The sequence below is a fragment of the Equus quagga genome, chromosome 15, assembly GCF_021613505.1.
Source record: "Equus quagga isolate Etosha38 chromosome 15, UCLA_HA_Equagga_1.0, whole genome shotgun sequence".
NCBI classification, from domain to species: domain Eukaryota; kingdom Metazoa; phylum Chordata; class Mammalia; order Perissodactyla; family Equidae; genus Equus; species Equus quagga.
The window spans coordinates 57,819,010-57,840,735 of record NC_060281.1 but is presented as its reverse complement, the minus strand read 5'-3'; the positions used below and the strand labels follow the sequence as shown (position 1 = coordinate 57,840,735).

Sequence of the window (21,726 nt, the reverse complement as noted above, 5' to 3'; positions counted from 1 at the left end):
TCTTTGTTTTTAGGAAATATGCGTTGAAGTATTAAGAGGTAAAGAAGCATGATATAAGCAACCTACTCTCGAATGGCTTAATAAATGATTACAATATATATTTATGTAATTATAAGTATATAAATAAATATAAATATAATAAAAATAGGAGCTGGCCCAGTGACATCGTGGTTAAGTTCGCATGCTCTGCTTCAGTGGCCTGGGGTTCACAGGTTCAGATCCCAGGGGCAGAACTACATATTGCTCATCAAACCATGCTTTGACGGCAGCCCACATACAAAATAGAGGAAGATTGGTGCAGATGTTAGCTCAGTGACAATCTTCCTCAAGCGAAAAGAGGAAGATTGGCAATGGATGTTAGCTCAGGGTGAATCTTCCTTACCAAAAAAAAAAAAAAAGTTAAAGAAAATATATAATAAAAATAACTGAGATAGCCACTGCTACACTCTTTTGACTAAGGAAAGTTTTTGCAAGTGTCTTCAAGTTTTTATGGAGTGTTCTCACTCTTCTTTAGATTGTACCTTATGATGTGCTCAGATAAAATGAGTATTACATGTGAGCCCCACTGAGCTTACGAGAGCAAAACCAAAATCAGCATCACTGATTCTCAGCCCATGATATTAAGGCACTGACCCTGTGTGCTGCTGTGTTCTCCCTTAGGGTGATTACCATGGGGAGTTTAGAGTTCCTTTACTCTGACTTTTGATTGGTGACCTGCGGTGAGCATCACATACCTCTAACTTGTTGACACCATTGATTTCTTGTGCTCTCTCATTAGAGTTCTTGGGTTGAGACATATGCTTACCAGCTCCCTTCCTTAAGGAAGTTTATTACTAGGCATAGCTATGTTAACATACTTCTGACTCAGGTGGTAATACTAACTCTGCATGTAGAGATGTCTACGTTATTGCACATAGGCCTGACTACTGCACTTTCTAGTTGTTAGACATATTGAAGAAATAGTTGGAGTGTGTTATACGGCTGTCTTCTCAGGGTTATTTTCTTTGCTCTGATAGGAGTTGAAGTCAGACTTCTCTATCAGCAGCGCCACAGTAATATATCTTAGTCTTTCTATACTTTTGGGATGAATCTCTTAGCATCCTTTGGTTTAGTTTTTCTAGAATTCCCCATGTGGTTCTTGATTCACTTTCACTGGCTATTTAGGGTGTTCATAACCTTGTTAAGATCCTAATTTCCATGTCTGGTGCTGTCAAGTCTCAGACCCTGGGTCTGCATATCTCCCACTGATGCATGATGGTTAGACTTCAGACAAGACAACCTGAGACTCAGATAAAAGCTACCATTTGTTATTTGTGGTGTCCTGAGAGAAGGCTTCAAGACCAGATTTGATGTCTTAAAATTACCCTTGTTTCCCCAACAGGCCCTGTCTTACAAATAGCTCTCTGTGCTTCTCTCCCTCTTGTTGGATATATCAGGTTTTCTGCATCTGGCAGCGAGAAGCGGAAACCACAGGTAACAGTGGTTTAAGTCCTATAGACTTTCAGAGTTCATTTCACAGACTAAGAAGTCCCAATGTGTAGGTTACAGGGCTGGTTTTCAGAGGTCCAGGCTCTTTGCATTCACCTGCTCCTCTTTCCTCAGGGTGTTAGCTTGCAGCATGTTAGCTGCCAGCTTCTTGCCTCCTGGTCACATGTTGGCTGCTGTAGCTCCAGGCATCATACTCATGTGTGATTGTATCTAATGTAGGAAAGAAGACAGAAAGAGTTCCAAATGGCCTTTATTTGAGAGGAAACTCTTACCTATGAGCATCCTAGCAGATTTCTTCTCTGATCTCATTGGTCATGCCCTGCCCTAGACTAGTCATGGGAAAACAGTGTTCCCTCCCCTGGGGACAGATACATTGCTGCCCAAACTGCAAAGAAGGCAGGATGGCTGCTGGGAAGGCAACCAACACTGTCTATCACACCCAGATTAAAGGCTCAAGGAGCAGAAGGATGCAAACTTGATAGAATGTAGGTCCCTAAGGGAAGCTGGAGACATCTCTAAGGAGTATTCTCACTGGATAACACCATTGGGAATTTGTTCCAGTACTGTTGATTAGTATATGCCCCAGAAACTGCTGTTTTCTTTGTTAAACTACAGAATACCAAAATCTAGGGTCTAGGAAGGAAAGGAGCTGGTCCAAAGTGAGTTTTTAAAATGGGTGTTAAAGAGTTTGTTTTAAGTTGATTAGAATGCAGTCTAGCTCAGATTCTATTCAGGACTATTTTCATGGCTTAGAGAATCTGACCCTCAGTCTGTTCCATACCTTGGAAAGTTTCTTTTAAAAGAGGTCTGCCTTTGGATTGTGTGAAGGACTTATTGACAGAAGTGTGTGGGGCCAAGGATATATACAACTAGAAAATTTTTTCAGGCAGATCATCAATCTTTGGGCACACCTTGAAAAGTCAATCATTCAGCGGCAAGTCTCCGAGGAAACAGTTCAAGTATTGTACCTGAAAAGCAGGGGATCAAGGACCAAGTCCATAGTGGCAATAGAAGAAATCAGAATTTATGTAGCTCTGCTGGCCTTTCTAGGGCTACCTCTGGGTGTGCAGCGTCACACTGGGGTCCTCTGGGCTTTTATTCCTGTGTGACTGTCACCGCAACTAGTGATCAAGGAAGTGGAAGCTTTTGTCCAATACCACTGCTAAATAAATAAATACACTCAGTTCACTCTGTAGGTTTCTGTCTACAAATTAGTCAAATCCAGTGTGAAAGGTGTGTTTGGAGTGACAAAACTCCAAATTCAGAAAAGTTTACTGATATATTTGAACACCAATGTATGCAGGCCATTTTACTAGCTTTCATGAAATAATGATAAAGTCAACAGAAAACTAGCAGTTATAGAGTAGAGAGTACAAAGACGTAAGTCTTTCTGATGTTTTGAAATACTTTGAACATAGCCCTTCTAAGTTAATGTTTGAGCATGAATCTGGGGAAACATTCATTGGATATATATGCTTGAAGTAAGAAAACATAGATTTGAGTTCCAGTACCTGTGTGATCTTGCTTAAATGGTGTTTATTTTTTAAACATAGATAATAACTCAGTCTGAAATTCCCTGAGAATCATTGTAAGGATCAAAATCAAGATAATATAAGTGAAATGCTTTATAATTGACATGTATATATAATTATAATGTCACGTAGAGTATTTTCACTGCCCTAAAAATCTTCTCTGCTTCTTGTCCCCTGCCCCTGCCCTAATCCTGAGCAACCACTGATCTTTTTTACTGTCTCCATAGTCTTGCCTTTTCCAGAATGCTGTATACTTGGAATCCTAAGGTAGGTAACCTTTTCAGATTGGCTTCTTTCACGTAGTAATATGCATTTAAGTTTCCTCCATGTGTTTTCATGGCTTGGTAATTTATTTTGCTTTAGCACTGAATGATATTCCATTGCCTGGATGTACCACAGTTTATGCAGTCACCTACTGAAGGACGTCTTTGTTGCTTCCAAGTTTTAGCGATTATGAATAAAGCTGCTGTAAACATTTGTGTGCAGGTTTTTGTGTAAACATAAACTCATCACACACTGATGAAGTCCAATTTATCTCTTTTCTCTTTTGTTGACTGTGCTTTGGGTGTCATGTGAAGATTTCTCCTAAATTTTTTTCTAAGGGTTTTATAGTTTTGACTCTTAAGTTTAGGTGTTTGATCTAGTATGAGTTCATTTTTGTATCTGGTGTGAGATAAGGGTCCAACTTTATTCTTTTGCATGTTGGTATCCAGTTTTCCTAGCACTGTTTGTTGAAGAGACTGTTCTTTCTCCATTAAATAGTCTTGGCAAACCCTTGTTGAAAATCAATCGACCATTGAAGTGAGGGTTTACTTCTGGACTCTTTATTCTATTCTATTGTTCTATATGTCTATCCTTGTGCTAGTGCCACATTATTTTGATTCCTGTGACTTTGTAGTAAGTTTTGAAATTGGAAAGTATAAATCTTCCAACTTTATTCCTCACTTTCAATATTGTTTTGCCTATTAGGGGTCCCTTGAAATTCTATATGAATTTTAGGATGGATTTTTTCATTTGTACGAAAAATGCCATTAGGATTTTGATAGGGATTCCATGGAATTTGTATATCACTTTGAACTGCATTGCCATCTTAACATTGTCTTCTAAACCGGCAACACAGATGTCTTTCCATTTATTGGTGTCTTCTTTAATCATTTTTTCAGTAATGTTTTATAGTTTTCAGTGTACAAGTCTTTTGTCTCCTTGATTGCTTTTATTCCTAAGTATTTTTTTTTTGATGCTATTGTTAATGGAATTTTTTTTTTAATTTCTTTTTCAGACTTTTCATTCTGAGTGTATAGAAACACAGCTGATTTTTGTATGTTGATCTTGTATCCTGCAACTTTGCTTAATTTTTTTAATGGTTCAAACTTTTTTTGTGAATTTTTTAATGTTTTCTACAAATAACATCATGTTGTCTGTAAATAAAGATGATTTTACTTCTTCCTTTCCAATGTGTATGTTTTTAAATTATTGTTCTTGTGTAATTTCTCAGGCTAGAACTTCCCATGCTATGTTAAATAGAAGTAGCAAAAGTGGGTATCCTTGTCTTATTCCTGATAATAGGGAAAAAGCTTTCAGTCTTTCACTATTGAGTATGTATGATGTTAGCTGTGAGGTTTTTTTACATGGTGTTTTATCTTGTTCCTTTCTATCCCTACTTTATTGGATATTTTTATCGTGAAAGATTGTTGCATTTTGTCAAGTACTTTTACTGTATGAATTGTGATGATCATGTGGGGTTTTTCATTCTATTAATGTGGTGTGGTACATTGACTGATTTTTATATTTTGCATTCCTGGGATAAATTCCGCTGAATTTGGTTTTCTAGTAATTTTTTGTATCTATAAGGGATGTTTATCTGTAGTTTTCTTTTAGTGAGCCCCTCTGAAATTATGTTTTATTTTAAAACTCTATTATCCTTAGTTTTCATTCCTCTTTCTCCATTCTCATGTTATAACCTCTGAAAATAGGAATGTCTGCTGGGAATTTCCTTCCTTTTGGATTAGCGAGCCAAGAATATGTTGTACCATTTATTAGTATGGTAAAGGGTAGGAAGCAGATGCTATAAGGAGACAGGAACGAAAAACATAAATTTGTTGATACTCTAACACCTTTATATTCTCATCCCTAGCCCCAAGCACCAGAAAAATCAGGTTAAACATTGTATGTTATCTCTGAAAAATTGATATGTTTGGGCTTCTACATGTAGTCTGCTTTAAATTATGTTCTGAAGCAAGGATTTTACTCATAGTCTTCAAAAGGTTAGATAGGTCATCCATCAAGAATTGTAAATAAAAGCGTAAATGGCCTTCCATGGCTTCAAATGGGAGAATGGGTGTGATCTTCTCATTGTAGCAGATTTGAATAGACACTAGAAGTTAAGTCTGACTTCATTTAAACACCGCATGCTTTCCACCTTATTCTCAACTTTCAGAAAAGATTAGTCTGAGAAGCTATATTTTCTTGGAAGTTGAATTCATCATTTGAAATTTTTAAAGTTTTCCCCAAATTCCTCACATCTTGCATTGCCTGACGAAAGCATAATTGTATAATGTAACCTTCTTTTTGTGGCTCAAGATCATCACACTCTTGAGATAAAGGCATGTAGGCTTCACTTGCCTTGGTATAGCTCAAATACTTGTTTGCTTGTGTATAGACCTGTTTCATGGTCAACAACTGCCCATTCTCAGCCCTTTCTCTGGTTGGTGATGTGATGTTTTCTGCCTGGCACAGCAGTTTTTATAAGGACTTTTGGGCTGGAAGTTTTAGAACTATGTCCACCCCACCCACCCCCAATGCCTCCCGCAGACAGCACAGGTGTCCTGTGCCTTCAAAGGTATGGTGTGGAGCAGTAGCAGCCATTTTTAGTCTTTCCCCAGTGCTCTTTGCTTCTCATCCCAACCCGTGCCGAGTGCAGCCATTCCCACCTTGAGATGCCCCGTACCTGGAGGGTCTCTGCTTTGGAGGTGCAGACCAGAGGCTGTGTGCAGAGCCTTGTGCAGTGCTTTGCTCTCTTACTTTCTAGTGCTGCTCTGCCTCTTTGGAAGCAGAGTCTAAAGGGCCATCTGCTGTAGAAGGGACAGCTCATGGAATTAGATGGTTTTAGGCTTAAAGACCAACTTAGTTTATCCACTTTCAGACTGATGACTTCTTACTGTCCTCTTTTCTATTGCCATTCTCCCCCTCCTCCTCCTCCTGCCCTTCTCTTCCTCCTCTTCTTTTTCTTTTTCCTCTTATTTCACATTATCTTGTTTGTAAATATAGGCTGACCTCAGAAAGATTTTCAGCAGCAACAACAAAAACAAAAATTTTTCCTGCCTGGAATGCTTCATCCAGCACAAAATTACATTAATAAGAATACCTAATTGCTTCCCATCCTGAATCTTCTGTTTAATTGAGGATTTTCCTCTATAGTCAGTTTTCTGCTCTGGAGATTCTTAGTTTACTGGAAGCCTGCAGTACTGGAATGGGGAAAAAATACTGTCTTAAAACCCTGTCAGCCCTTGAGCACTCAGCAACAAATTACAGCTGAAGAGTGCCAAAGACCTGAAAATTAGACCTGCCTGGGCTGACAATAGCTTTAAGTGTGTAGTTATTTATGGCTCACTTTCTTCCATAAAGAATTTAAAGTGCCATATAAAAGTATGTACAAGAGGATAAAATAAATAGTTGCGATAATCACGACAAAGAGGAAATGAGGATAAGAAAATAAAACTGGGGTAAGATTCACACAGAGAAATGTACCCTGAATACTTGTACAGTTTTAGAGGTGACTTGCAAGGTTGGCTCTACGCTTCCATGGGGCCAAAGTAAGGAGTGAATTATGATCAATTATGTAAGCTCTGGTATCCTTGAAATGAAAACAATACAGTTGTGTAGGGACAAGAAGCTTTTCCTGTTCCCATTTTCTTATATCTGAGATCAATTTATCTCATGAAGCCTCGTAGGGAAGACTATGTGAGATAGTGATCAGCATCCTTGACAGGAGTTGCTGTGTCTTACGAATGTTAATAGCCTAATAGCACAATGCAGGGGTGCAATTCAGAAGAAGCAAATCTAGATGGGACTAAAACAAAGTGGTTCAAACGTAAAATTCGTTACAGCTCAGCAAATAGATGCCGTATTCTTTCTTGCAACTCTCCATGGTAATTGATTGTCACAGACAGGCTGTTCAAAAAGAAGGATTGTGAGAATCCAAGGTTGTAGGCAGTGAGGAAGCTGGAGTCCAGCTGCTCCCTGTTCCTAATGAAGATCTAGTCCTTAAGCTTTGACAAACAAGGTGATTGTCATTTCAGGTGCTTGATGGAATGGCCCCCTTGCTGGCCTTCGCATTGGGTCTTCTCAGGTAGAGCCAGTCTCCTGTCTTCAGAAGATGGTCTCTGCCTGTCCTTACTGACAGCCAGGTGCTGCATACAGTGATTTTGTATGTTGTGATCTTCCTAAATTCACATATTAGTTGCCTTTGAAATATATTCCGTAGGAATTTTTATGTAGACAATCATGCCATCTACAAATAGACAGTTTTACTTTTTCCTTTCCAATCTGTTAATCTGTTTTTGGTTTTGCTTTTGCTTTACCCTTTTTCACTGTCTTGGAACTCACGTTAATAGAAATAGAAATAGAAAATAGAAATAGAAATGATGAGAGTGGACATCCTTGGCTTCAATCTAACCCGGAGAACAAAGCAACCAGTCTTTCAACATTAAGTATGATAGTAGCTGTTGTTTTTTTTATTGTATCTTTGATCAGATTGGAGAAGTTCCCTGTGTTCCTCATTTCCTGAGAGTTTTTATAATGAATGGATATTGACTTTGTCAGTTGCTTTTTTTTTCATCTATTGAAATGATTTTTCTTTTTTAATCTCCTTATATAATGAGTTACATTAACTGATTTTCATATGTTGAGCTAACCTTGCATTCCTGGGATAAATCCAGTGAGGATGTAGTGTCCTTTCAGGTATCACTGGATTTGTTAATATTTTGTTAAAGTTTTTGAAAATGTTTTTGGCTTCTATGTTCATGATGCATATTGGTTTGAAATTTTCTTGTAATGTCTTTGTTTGGTTTTGGTATAAGGCTAATCCTGACCTCATAAAATTTAATTATTTTCTACTTTCTGGAGGAATTAGTATTATTTCTTCCTTAACATTTTGGTAGAATTCACTAGTGAACCATCTGGGTCTCAAATTTTCTTTGTGGGAAGGTTTCTAACTCCATATTCAATATCTTTAATTTTTATGGATTATCTATATCTTCTTAGTGAGCTTTGGTAGTTTCTTTCTTTTGAAGAATTTTTCCATTGCATGCAGATTGTTGAATAGTTGTTGAAGTCACTGGCATGAGCTTATTCATAATATTCCCTTATTATCCTTCTGATGTCTCTAGGCTCTGTCTTTAGTGAGGTTCTTTCATTCCTGACACTGGTAATTTGCGCCTTTTCTTTTTTTTTTCCTTATTAGTCTGGCTAGCAGTTTGTCAATTTAATTGATCTTCTCAAAGAACCAGGTTTTGGTTTCATCAGTTTTCTCTGTTGTTTTTCTGTTTTCTATTTTATCACTTAAGCTATTATCTTTATTTTTTCCTTTGTTCTGCTTAGTTTGTTTTTAATTTTCTTTTCTTTTTCTGGTTTCTTAAGGTAGTAGCCTAGATCATTGACTTGAGACCTTTCTTTTTCTCTCATATAAACCTTTAATGCTATAGGTTTCTTTTCAATCACAGCTTTAGATGCATTCCACACATCTTTATCTGTTGTATCTTAATTTTTATTCATTTCAGTATATTTTTTAATTTCTTTGTGATTTCTTCTATGACTCCTGAGTTATTTAAAAGTATGTTATTTAATTTCTCACTATTTGGGGGTTTCAGATATTTTTATACTGTTGATTTCTGATTTATTTTCACTTTGGACATAGGACATTCCTTGTAAATTTCAGTCCTTTTAAATATTTTGAGATTTGTTTTGTGTCCGAGAATGTGGTCTACGTTGGTAAATGAACCATCTGTACTTGAAAAGAATGTGAATTCTGTTGTTGAGCAATGTCATGTGCATTATTTTATATATGACAAAATTAACAGCCTGTGATTTGTTGGAAAAATTTTTAAAAGTTCTTCCCTAAAAACCAGTGCTTCTCAATCTGTGTGTAACTTATAACTGAATACTTGTGTTTCCATTTGTCTTTATGATTGCTGGGGATGCCAAGTGATAACCAAAGGTGCTAGTATTTAATTCACATTGAAGCATTTTTCCAACTGGATCTTGCACATCTAATCTTCTGGTTCCATGAGTCTTCAAGTTCAGCTAGAGTGAATGAGGGTCTGTGAAACAATTTTAAGGTTTTTTAATGTTTTAGACAGACTGTAAATGCAAAATAAAAATAAGAGGAAAATGGCAAATACAACTCTTTAAGATCGGTCATTCACTGTCCTACCCTCACACACATGTACTGGTGACAGTGTATAGATTTATATTTTAGAAAGAAAATTGGTGGCATTGTTACAGATGGACTGGATAGGTGACTATGGTCTGACAGTGACCACTTGGGTATTTCTTGGATAGTCTAGATGAGAGATGTTTCTTGAAAGAACAAGTCTGCAGTGACAATAGCAGTGGAATGAAGGGATGGTTTTAAGAGAAATTTTGAGATAAGGTTTAAAGGTCTGTATCTCAAATGAGGTAGTTTTTGGAGTTAAAATTCACTATCAGGTTTCTGCCTTGAGTAGCTAGATAGATGATCTCATTCGCCAAGATGGAGAAATAAGATAAAAAGCAATAGTTGGTTTGGGAAGGGGTATAGAGTAGCCTTGGCTCAGCACAGTTTTATTTGTTTGTAGGATGAGCAATGTGGTGAATATGGGGGTGGCATGGCCCTTGGATAGATGAATGGTATTATGACATAATTGATACTATGGTGTATATGAGGTGCTATAATATAGTGGATTCATTTTATTTTAAGGTCTTAACTCCTGGTCTCTCCTATTTGAAGCCCTACCTGCTCTTTATTTGCATCATTCTTATATCTGGGATCTATGAATTTGTAGCAGCAGTTTAGTTAGCCTTAGTTTTACCATAATGGAAAATGTGTGTAATAAAAAGCAAAACATAGACGATTTAACAAGGGCAATATTCTGGTTATCTCTTGTTGAATAACAAGCCACTTCAAACTTAATGGCATAAGAGAACCGTCATTGTATTACTCTGTGGTCACAAATTTGGACAGGACACAGTGGGATGGTTTTTCTGTCATCTACCATGCCTGGAGCCTCAGCTGAGAAGACATCTGGGGTGATTCAGAGAGCTGTGGCTGGAATCCTCTTTCATCCAACATTCCAAACAGGCTGGAACCTGTTTCATTCAAATGCCTGCCATCGGGGTTAAGATGGCTTGAAAGCTGGGTGGTTCCCTGGGACTGTCCGTTGGAGTGCCTAAACGTGGCCTTGCCATGTTACACCTTCTCAGAGCATGGCAACTGGGTTCCAAGAGAGAATGTTCTGGAGGGAGAACACCGAGAGGGAGTGTCTAGAGAGCCAACATTCCAAGAAACCAGGCATTAGTTTTGTGGCTTTTTCTAATTAATCTCAGAAGTTGCATAGCATCACTTCCCCGTACTCTGTTGGTTGAAGCAGTCACTAGCCCACTGAGATTCAAGGGGAAGGGTATTGAGGAATTTGCAGTTGTTTTTTGAAACCCCCACAGATAATGACACTGATTTTCTAGGCTTAAAAATGTATTGGCTCTCAAGAAATAAAGAGACCAATTCAGGCTGTAAGGGAGACATAGAGATCTGTTGTTATTAATCATATGATTTCCTGAAAGTTTGGTACTAGTGAGTGTGACAAAAGAGGAGTTCTTTGTTCTTCTTACAACCTCTTAAAAATAAGCAGAAAAGAAATTACTACATTTTATCTAGCCATGAAAATTTTTATTATCTGAAATATTTCTTGTTGCTCTTTGTGTAAAAAGGCATGTAGTGTAAAGTCTCCCCATTGTCCTCCGTTTGCCCAGTTCCCTCCCACATCGCCCCCCCAAAAAGATAGCTGCTGCTTTTAGTTTTTGAAATCTGCCTCAGACTTTTATAAAAATATTCTATATATTATAATATAATAATAATAGTATGAACATGGTATAGTTTATTTAATCAGTTCCACATTGATGCACATTTGGGGTGTTTACAGTCTTTTGCTGTTATAAACAATACTCCGATAAATAGCCTTATACATTCATAATTTCCCATAAGTAGGATACATTCTAGTAGTTAAAGTAACAAGATGGTATATTCATGTGTAATTTTGATAGCTACTGCTGTATTATACTCCTTAGGTCAATAGGTTAAAAACGCACATGGGAACCTACCACAATGTATGTGAGTGCTGTTTTCCCTTGGCTTTGCTATCCAGTATGCAACCGAATGTTTTTATTTTTGCCTATCTAGTAAGTAAAAAATGGTAACTTGGTGCATTTTTATCTTGCGTTTTTCTTAAGTAAGCTTTTCATTTGCTTAAGGATCATGTTTCTTTCCTTTTCTGTGAATGTCTTCATTGCCCGTTTTAAAAATTAGATTTTTGCTGTTTTTCTTACCTACTTTAAGGGGCTCTTTGTTCTTGTTTTTGCTTTAGAAAAAGTTTCAGAGATGAGGAAGCAAGTAAAGGTAATGGATGAAAGGAGAAAAAGCTAAGATACCAAAAATTGCTGGAGGTTAAATAAAATCAGTACCCTAAATCTACTGCTCATTCAGTTACAGATATTGGGTTCTATATGGCTGATTTTATCTAAAAACTTTATAATAAAATCTAAAAGATTTAATAATTAAGGAAAAAGCCCAACTTAAAAGCAACATTAACATTCCCACCTATCTTTATTACTTTTTTATTTGAAAAGGCTATAACAATTAGAGAAAAATGTTTTAAAGTTGTTTTAAAACTATTACTTCTTATAATCCTTCAATGTCACATTTTCTTTTTACTTTTGTGCCCTACAACCCTCATTTGTACCTACATTAAATAGCAATATCATAGTACATATTCATTTTATCGTAGACATTGTTCCTAATTTCTTATAGTCTGTCATTTCATAAACATTTATTTGTATAATTATGATTTTTTTCTTTTTGAGGAAGATCAGCCCTGAGCTAACTACTGCCAATCCTCCTCTTTTTGCTGAGAAAGACTGGCCCTGAGCTAACATCCATGCCCATCTTCCTCTGCTTTATCCATGGGATGCCTACCACAGCATGGCTTGCCAAGCGGTGCCATGTCCGCACCTGGGATCCGAACCAGTGAATCCCGGGCCGCCAAGAAGCAGAACATGCAAACTTAACCACTGTGCCACCGGGCTGGCTCCTAATTATCATTTTTAATCACTACCTTAAAATATACTATAATTTTTAGGGCACTTCCTAATTTGGGGCACTTAGGTTGTTTCTGTGTTTTTTCTCTTATAAATAATACTGCTTTGAGTATCTTCCTTCATTTACCTTTTTTTTCTGTTGAATTATTTCCTTAGGATAAATTCCTGACTGGAATCATAAGGATAAACAGTTTGAGTGTTGTTATGGATTTTTATATATGTATTGCCATGTTATTTTCCAAATTGTTATAAAAATATATAGTGTAACAAGCAATGAATGAGGGTCTCTCAGCCTACCCAGGATCCTACTCATCCTGGAAATTATGTTCCTTTCATGAGCTCTTTTCATAAGCTTTTCCAGTAGTATGAGTTGCTTCCTTGCCTTCTTCATACAGCACTTTATGTCTTCTGTCTTATTCTGCTTCATATAAGTGAAATAAACTCTTAGAGTTCACAGCGGTGCTGTAATCTGAATGACACATTTTAACTTTGGATTGAGTGGTACTAGATAGGCATTTCTCCTTGGCTTGCTTACTCTCTATATATTACTGAGGAAGTTCTTAATAAGAGTAAGAGTGTGTTTGAATGAAGTTGAGAGTTCTTAAAGGCCTGAAACACACCTTCTGAATATTAACGGTCTTCTATGGCATGTTTTAAACATACCTGCCTATCTAGAAGGCTACTTAGGGACACAGACTGTGTTTTCTCTCCCCTCTGTAACCAGGACCTAGTAGGCTAAATGTTAGAATAAGGGTGAACAAGGATTCTAGAGGAATCAAATCTCAGAGGCAGGAACCAGGGCTTAAAAGAGCCTGGAATTTAATCAGAAATGAAAGACAATGTTGGAGACAGTGCGACTGCAGAGTGCCTCAATGAGGGAAGTATGAAGGGTGGGGAGCACCAAGTTATAAGATTAGGCATCCTCTTTAGATGTCTCCACAGCCCCTTCCCTGTGCCTTGCTACTTGTAGGCCCTCAACCAACGTTACTGGGTAGTTATCAGAAACTGGTATGTACCTATGAAGTCTTTAAACTCTTTAAATCAGTTGTTTTGTTTTGTTTTGTTTTGTTTTGTTTCCTAATTACAGCTGGTGCTCAAGATCGGGTAGGTTGGGCCTTTGGCCTAGGACTAGAAAGACTGGCCATGATCCTCTATGACATCCCTGACATCCGCCTCTTCTGGAGTGAGGATGAGCGTTTCCTGAAGCAGTTCCTTGTGTCAGATATCAACCAGAAGGTGAAATTTCAGGTAAAATGCAAGAATTAAGTAAATAATAATAAAAATGGTTTTCAAGAGTTGAGGGGGTCATGTACTTGAAAATAAAATTATTGAATTAAAAATCATGTGAATTTGAAAAGATGTTTTAAGTAAAGGTCCATAAACACACAAGAGTTCATAAGCCTTCAGAACCGTATGCAGAAAAACAGATTTATCAAGCTTATTAGTCTAAGCAGAGAACCAACTTTGGACTTTGTTAATGACCATTTTATCATTATGAAAGATCCATCTTTATCACTAATGATATTTAGGGTTTACTTTTTCTTATACTGATACAGACACACTGACTTTCTTATGATTAGTGTTTGCAATGTATCTTGTAATCATTTTACTTTGACTCTCTGTCTTTGTGTTAAAAGTATGTCTCTTGTAAACAGCAGAGTTGGGTCCTTTTTTTAAACCCAGATTTAATTGGAGTATTGAACACATCTCACATTTAATATAATTACATAGAATATTCTTGGGCTTAGTTTTATCATCTTTTTATTTCTTCTCCATTTCCCCTTTTGTTCTTTATTTCTTTATTTGGAAATTGTGGTTTTGTGTTTTTTGTTTGTTTGTTTTTTATTCTATTTTAGTACCCTATTGCTGTTTACTTTCATCATTTTGTATTATTTTTAAGTGGTTATTCTAGATTACAATATGCCTAATTAATTCATCACATTTTACCATGAGTAACTATTACACAACTTCATGAAACATTTAACAACCTTACAATAGTGTAATTCTATTTACTTCTCCTGTTTTTTGTCTTATTATTGTCATATTTTATTTCTCCATATATTATAATCCCACAATGTATTGCTCTGTTTGCTTCAAATAGCCAGTTTGTTACTGGACCAAATGTAGGTTCCCTTCTTGGTGAATTAAGTCAAACTGTACCAGAAGTAGTTGTCTCACAGAGCAGAAATTTTATTTGTGGCATGTGTAAAAAGAAAATGGAGACCATAGGGAATAATTTCACAAAGCTATGACTCCCTGAGCACAGGGAGGTAGGTACCTTTATTTTGGGTAGGGAATGAATAGTCAAAGGGGACGTTTCGTCATCACCTGTAGAGGTGGGCATAAGCTTGCACAGGCGTGGTTGGAAATCATGCTTTTACATACATCACATGATCTAAAAATGGCTTCTCTGCCCCTCCCAGGGGGCAGAATTTCTGCTGTGAGTGAGGGCAGGTTACTTTAGTGCAACTCTCTGCCTGTCTGCGCAGGTGTCATTCTTGTGCTGTGGTGTGGACTGGTCTTGTCCAGTTCAGAGCCGTTAGTTCTAGGGCCATTGTCGCCTAGAGCTTCTTCCTGGAACATAGCTGAAACCGCGTAAGCTCAAGACCCAACGTCATTGGAGAAAAGAACATCTGCACCTTTTAACAAGACAAGAAAAAGAAAGTTAAGAATTTAGGCAAGACAAGAGAAGTGGGTTAGAATCCATACCTAGTGACAAATTGTCTTTTAAAGAAATTTAGAAGTATGCTATTTTATATTTCCCTTGTTATTCATCCCACTGATCATCATTCCTTTCTGCTGATCTTGATTGTTCTAGAACTGTGATCATTTCTCTTCAGTCTGAAGAACTTCCTTTAATATTTCTTGTAGTGCAGAATGAATTTTCCCAGCTTTTGCTTGTCTGGAAATGCATTTGTTTCACCTTTAGTTTTTTAGGACTATTTTCCATGGATATAGGCGTCTAAGTTGCCATATTCTGTTTGTGTTTCTTTTCCTTTCAGCACCTTAAACATCATTTCATTGCTTTTGTCTTTTTACTCTGGTTTTCAGCAGTATGACCTCTTATGATTTTCTATCTATTATCCTGCTTTGGGTTTCACTGTGTCGGGTTAATGTCTTTCAAGAATCTTTGAAAATTCTCATCTAATCTCTTTTCCACCAATTCTAACCATTCTTTTCTTTTCAGACTGCAGCTGCGTGCATATAAGACCGTTTGGAACGATGCCATAGAACTCTGATGCTCAGGGTTTGATTTTTATTAGTGATTTTTTTTTACTCTGTGCTTTATTTTGTATAGTTTTTATTGTCTTATCTTTGGGTTTACTAATCTTTTCTATTGTGTCATTAACCATTAAGCCCCTCCAATGAGTTAATCATTCCAGATAGTGTATGTATCAGTTCTACAATTTTTATTTGCTTCCTTTTTAGAATTTCTATTACTCTGATGCAATTTTTCATCTTTTCATCCATTTTCTACATTTTCCTTTAAATTCTTTAGCATATTTATAATAGTTATTTTTAAGTCCTTGTCTGTTAATTATAACCGTTTAGTTACCTGTTGTCCTGTTATTTGCTGTTTTCTTCTTAGTTATGGGTCACATTTTTCCTGCTTCTTCACTTGTCTTACTTTTTAAATTGTGTTTGAAAGAACACAGAAGCTGAAGGGTTTTTGTTTTTGTTTTCATTTTTTTTAAGTAAGCTGTTTATTTTTATTCTAGTCCCAGGTCCTTCTAGGTTAATTTGAAATAAAGCTCCATCTAAATGACCAAAAGTAAAACCTGGCTAAGGATCTAAAGTTTTTCTCGTTTACTTTTTTATTTATTCAGTCATTCATTTAATCGGCAAACATTGAGTGAACACCATCTTCACTGTACAGAGCAGTGTGCTCAACACTGTGGTGAGGCAAGCACAGATCGATACTGCAGTTGCTGCCACAAGTTAGTGGCTTAAGTCCAATTTTAAGTGTACTCACAAGTGTCTTCTCTCAGGAGTCACAGAGATATCCAGGAATAGACCATTGGTCTCCCTTATTAAATGTCATTTTTTTTTTTTAAATCACAAAAAGTTAAAAGTTGGGGCTGGCCTGGTGGCGTAGTGGTTAAGTTTGCCTGCTCCACTTCAGTGGCCTGGAGTTCACCGGTTCAGATCCTGGGCACAGACCTATATACTGCTCATCAAGCCACACTGTGGCAGTGTCCCACATACAAAATAGAGGGAGACTGGCACAGTCTCTGTTGGCTCAGCAACAGTCTTCCTCAAGCAAAAAGAGGAAGATTGGCAATAGATGTTAGCTCAGGGCCAATCTTCCTCACAAAAAAGAAAAGTTAAAAGTCAATGTATGCATATCTGTCCTATTATATAATTTATATGACTGCCTTTGTGTAATAAACTTAAGAACTTCTAATGGGGCAGTTAGGATTTGATTCCTGAAAAAGTATATGTCTTTAAAATGCTTTGTAAATTGTAGGTCACAGAGAGCTATTTCCTAATTATTCACTTATAATTAGTATCTATTGATTATATTCTGTGTTAGTTTCCTGTGGCTGATGTAAGAAATTACCACAGACTGAGCAGCTTAAAATAACATGTCTTTATTATTTTACAGTTTTGGAGGTCAGAAGTTCAAAGTCAATCTGACAGGCTCAAGTCAAGGTGTCAGCAGGGCTACACCAGAACCACTTGGTGGACAATCCGGAATCACCTGCCGGTCATGCCGGAACCACCTCTCAGAGGTGCCAGAACCATGGTTCCTTCTGGAGGCTCCAGAGGAGAATCTGTTTCCTTGCTTTTGCCAGCATCTAGGCTCTCCTTGTTCCTTGGCTCATGGCTCCTTTCACATTTCTTTTTTCCCCTCTCCTTCCCCCTGTGGTCACATCTCTTTCTCTCTGAATTTTTGTCTCCCTCTTACAAGGACTCTTGTGATTACATGGAGCCTACCAAGATAATTCAAGATAATCTGCACATCTCAAAATCCTTTTTAATCACCTGCACAATTCTTTTTAAATGCAAGGCAGCATATTCACAGGCTCCAGGGGTTAGGATGTGGACATCTTTGGGAGCCATTATTCAGCCTATCACTTATACCTTTATATGTTCCATTTTCATTATGCCAAATTGGTTGCCTTAAGATATGATAGAGCAGATTCTGTTGTTAGGTATAAGTAAAATAGATAATATCAAAGTATTAGCAATTTTTAACTATTTGTGTTGAGTGGTCATGGTTATATATTTGAGGGGAGCAAGAGACTCGTTTTGTCACGTAATATTGTTGGCCTATCTTAAGAAGAATATTTAACATGATTTTAATACTATGCAAGACTTTTCCCCAGAAGGGAGGGGAGGAAACTTGGGGGAAAAGGTCTGCTGGCAGCTGTGAGCTTGTGAATTTCTAGGAAATTCTGGGAGCCATTGGGAATCATATTGTGCAGGGCTGGCAGGAGGCAGAAATTTCTCTTCTTTCGTCTCCCTTCAGGCCCTACTAGATCATGCTTTAGGTTCTCTTGGCTTCTCTGCCATCTTCCTCTACATAGTGTCCCGTCTTATCAATCCATCCATCCAGCTGTGATGGCCCTCTTTTAGGTGCCAGCGATAGTCTGATTTATGTCACCCTGGGATCTCCTCTATGCCACTCTTTCCCGAATACCTTGAAAACCGCTGTTTAAGTCTAGTAAGTAGAAAACTCAAGTTACAATGTGATTGTAATTTTGGGTTTTCATTTTACATGTTTTGAGTAAGTGTTTTGTCTGTTGTGGCTCTCTTTACCCAGCCTGGAACTGTGCTTGAGACAAGTGGATGACAAGCTGGTGGTTTTGTCATGCAGGTGTCATCTCACTCTGTACAAGAGATCTTTGTTCCCACTCCAGCTCCCCATCCTGGGCTCATTCTGGGCATTTGGGCCCTTATTGTATGTACGTCTGCCAACTCCCCTAAAGTAAAACTCACTGTTTTCAGTGCACTGAATTGAATATTTAATATCCAACCTTTGTTTATTCTTTAAATGTTCTTTAAACAGTCCTAAATTATGAATTCAATATTTAGTCCTACACAGAGTAATTCTTGTTACTGAGAATCATTCATTAATCAACATTGTAAATTTTATTTGCATATTTTACTTACAAGTTATTAATTCCATGTATGCCCATGGTTGCTCACAAGTTGAGTTCCCATTTGATGAAGTAATTCAGCAGTGTTGGTTTTTGTATTCTCTCCCAGTTAAAGAGTTTTATTGGCTCTCTTCTGTGGGCACAGACTATATTTATTCCTAATCCTGGATATTATCTCAAATACTTGTCACTGCAACAGGAGTAGGGGAGAATGGATGGGTGGTGACAGGCACACCTATCATACCGTACCCTATTCAAGATCATCATAATAATAATCAGAGTTAGTGGCTGACACTTGTTTAGGCCTTACTCTATGTTCAGCACTGTTCTAAGGGCTTTACATGTCTTAATTTAGTCCTCTTACTAACCTCTGAGTTTAGGTACTATTATTCTCTCCATTTTACAGATGAGGAAACAGTAGCTGAATAGTCACTGCGTGTTAGCACCATGCATAATTGTTCACTTAGGGCTTCAAAGAGCCTCTTTCTAAAGTTTTATCCTGAGTATAAAATTCATAGGTTGATTATTCAGAGCCAAAGTATTTAAATTTTTCTAACAAATCCAAAGATTGGTATACAATTTGTAGAAAAATAAGACATTGTGTTTAAGTTATCTAATTTATGAACTTACTGGTAACAAGCTACCTATATTAATGATTCTCAAACTTTAACGTGCAAGTGAATGACTTGAGGATCTTGTTAAAATGCAGATTCTGATTCAGTATACCCAATATGTAGCCTGAGATTCTGCATTTCTAACAAACTCCCAAGTGATGCTGTTGCTGTTGGTCCATGGGCCACACTTTGAATCATGTAATGATGGATAAAATCATCTTGTCAGAACCTCAGCTACCTCATCTGCAAAATGAGATGATAAGATGAAATAGTCTGACCAAATTATTAACCTCACTTCCTCCTCTGTAGCACTCTACATTTCAGTTTAGTATAACTATTACAATAAGCAGATCTATAACTCATGATATCTTTTGCGCTAATCTCCTTTCTTTCCTCTTGCTCTAGATTTTGTTGCCGTGAGTTTCAGAGTTGTAATACTGTTACACTTTTGTTTTTATGAACTGCCTAAGCTCTTCCTTCCTTCCTTCCTCCCTCCCTCCCTCCCTTCCTTCCTCCCCCCATTCATTCATTCATTCTTTTCTGTTTGTATTTGTTGGTGTGAGGGGACTGTATGAATAAACTCATACAGTTTAAATGCACATTTAAAAAATTATGCTTAAGTCAGAGATTTGTTTGTGTACTTTAATTTGTGAAGAGAAAATGTTAGTATTTAAGTTAGAAAAAAGTAGAACTATAGATGATGAAAGGTGAGACTGAAAGTACAAAGAATTTGGTAGGCATCAGCAGGACAGTGCGTATGACAGGGCCTCATATCAACTCAGTCATCTCTGAGGTCAGTCCTGGATAGACTCTCAGGGGAAACCTTGTCAGAGTTTGCTCTCCCTGTAGTACCAAGCATCAGCAGTGAATGTTGTGTTATATGAAGACTAGGAATTTCTTATGGTCGGGCTTGGCCATTTTCCCTTATCCATGTCTTCTGGCAGTCATAGTTCAGTGCACCATACGTCTGTACATTAATTTGTTTAGTACTTTATAATATTTACCGTTTGTTGAGTGCTGTGTGCAAGCCACTGAATTAAATACTATGTCTATATTTTAGCTTTCATTCATCACAATCCAGTGGGGATTTTATAAAACCCTTTTTATAGATGATGAAACTGAGGCTTGGAACCACCAAGTGACTCAACTGTAATAATTCTACTATTAAGTGACAGATTTCATCTAAAGCTGACTCCAGAGAGCTCCTAATATTGAACTAGTAAACTCTATTGTTGCCTAGACAATAGAGTTGTTGTAGAGTCAGGAAGATGAAATTGACAGTTCCTGGCTTCAAATTGTTTCCAATCTAGAGGAGGAGACAGGTTTATCAAGAGATAATTATAAAATAACGCAGAAGTACAATGATGGAGCTATACATAGGTGAATATAGCAGTTTGCTGATACTGACCAATGCATGTGGAGCTTAAAATTTTCTTCTTTTTTTTAATCCTTTTTTGCTAGTTAATTCTCTAAATCCTTCCATGTCTCTCCAGAATTGTATTAGGACTTGAGCCTGTGATTACTTGCTAATCTCCATGGCTTGGAATAACTCCTAGATCTGGTTTTACTGTCATTATCATAAATGTTGTCTGATAGAGACTTAATGCAGGATTATGCAGTGTTTCCTCATTCTATTCCCAAATAAATCCAGCTTTGAGAATTCCATCAGCTTCACTGTGTTGCAGTGAAATTAATGGACCTCAAATTATTTCACTATTTCCATGTGCTGTTTTCCCATCTCACCCAAAAAAAAGCACGTAAGTATTATTCTTTTGCTGGAAAAGGGATGTTTATTCCAGAAGAAGCTAATAAAAAGAGGTGGAAGAAGTAGGGAAGATGGCCAACCATAGAACCTTTTATATGTGCTCTGTAATCCTTGTTGATTGCCAAATGAAGAGAGATGCAATGAGCAAGAGAATGGAGAGCTTTGTTTTGGGAATCTTTACAGTGGTTTGTATGTAAAGGATTCATAGCAGAGTCTATCACATGGTGAGTGTTTCATCCATGTTAAGTGTTGTTCGTATTTTCACCACCCCACCACCAGAACTACTACAGACATACACTGTTCTGAGTGCAGTCGCCACAGTCCTCATGATTCCTGGTGCTTCATGCCTACGGTTTCTTTCTTCAACTTGCTTTGCCAGCACTGGTGTTACATAACCCCAGCCTTATGATGCGAGGCTGTTTCATGACCCACAGTCTATTGAGTCTTGTGGATGGTGTCCCCTGTTTGTATTGGAGGCTTCGGAGGCCTGTGTAGTTATGACTTCTCTTTATTTTTCTGAAAGCAGAGGGTCTTGTGATATATTTACATATTTAGACAACTGCTACCACAAATTTCTTTCTTATATAAGGCACGTTTTAAAAAATAAGAAGGAGGTCCCTAGCATCTTCTTCCACAGCTTTCTTGTAGCGTAGATTGGAAGGATGCGTGTTATGCAACCTTTATATATATATACACATTCAATACGTATATTACGGGGCCGGCTCTGTGGCCGAGTGGTTAAGTTCGCGTGTTCCGCTGCGGCGGCCCAGGATTCGGATCCTGGGTGCGGACATGGCACCGCACGTCAGGCCACGTTGAGGCGGCGTCCCACATCCCACAACTAGAAGGACCTCCAACTAAGATATACAACTGTGTAC

At 37.4% G+C, this 21,726-nt stretch overlaps 1 protein-coding gene across 7 annotated transcripts in view; it reads left to right on the top strand.

Moving 5' to 3' along the window:
• The window catches only part of FARS2 (phenylalanyl-tRNA synthetase 2, mitochondrial), a 466,868-nt gene that overhangs the window by 249,712 nt on the left and 195,430 nt on the right, over window positions 1–21,726 (top strand). For all 7 annotated transcript variants that reach the window (XM_046639986.1, XM_046639984.1, XM_046639985.1 and 4 more), the window contains one exon: window positions 13,453–13,613. In XM_046639986.1, the coding sequence (XP_046495942.1) occupies window positions 13,453–13,613 (161 nt within the window). The remainder of the gene's footprint in view (window positions 1–13,452; window positions 13,614–21,726) is intronic.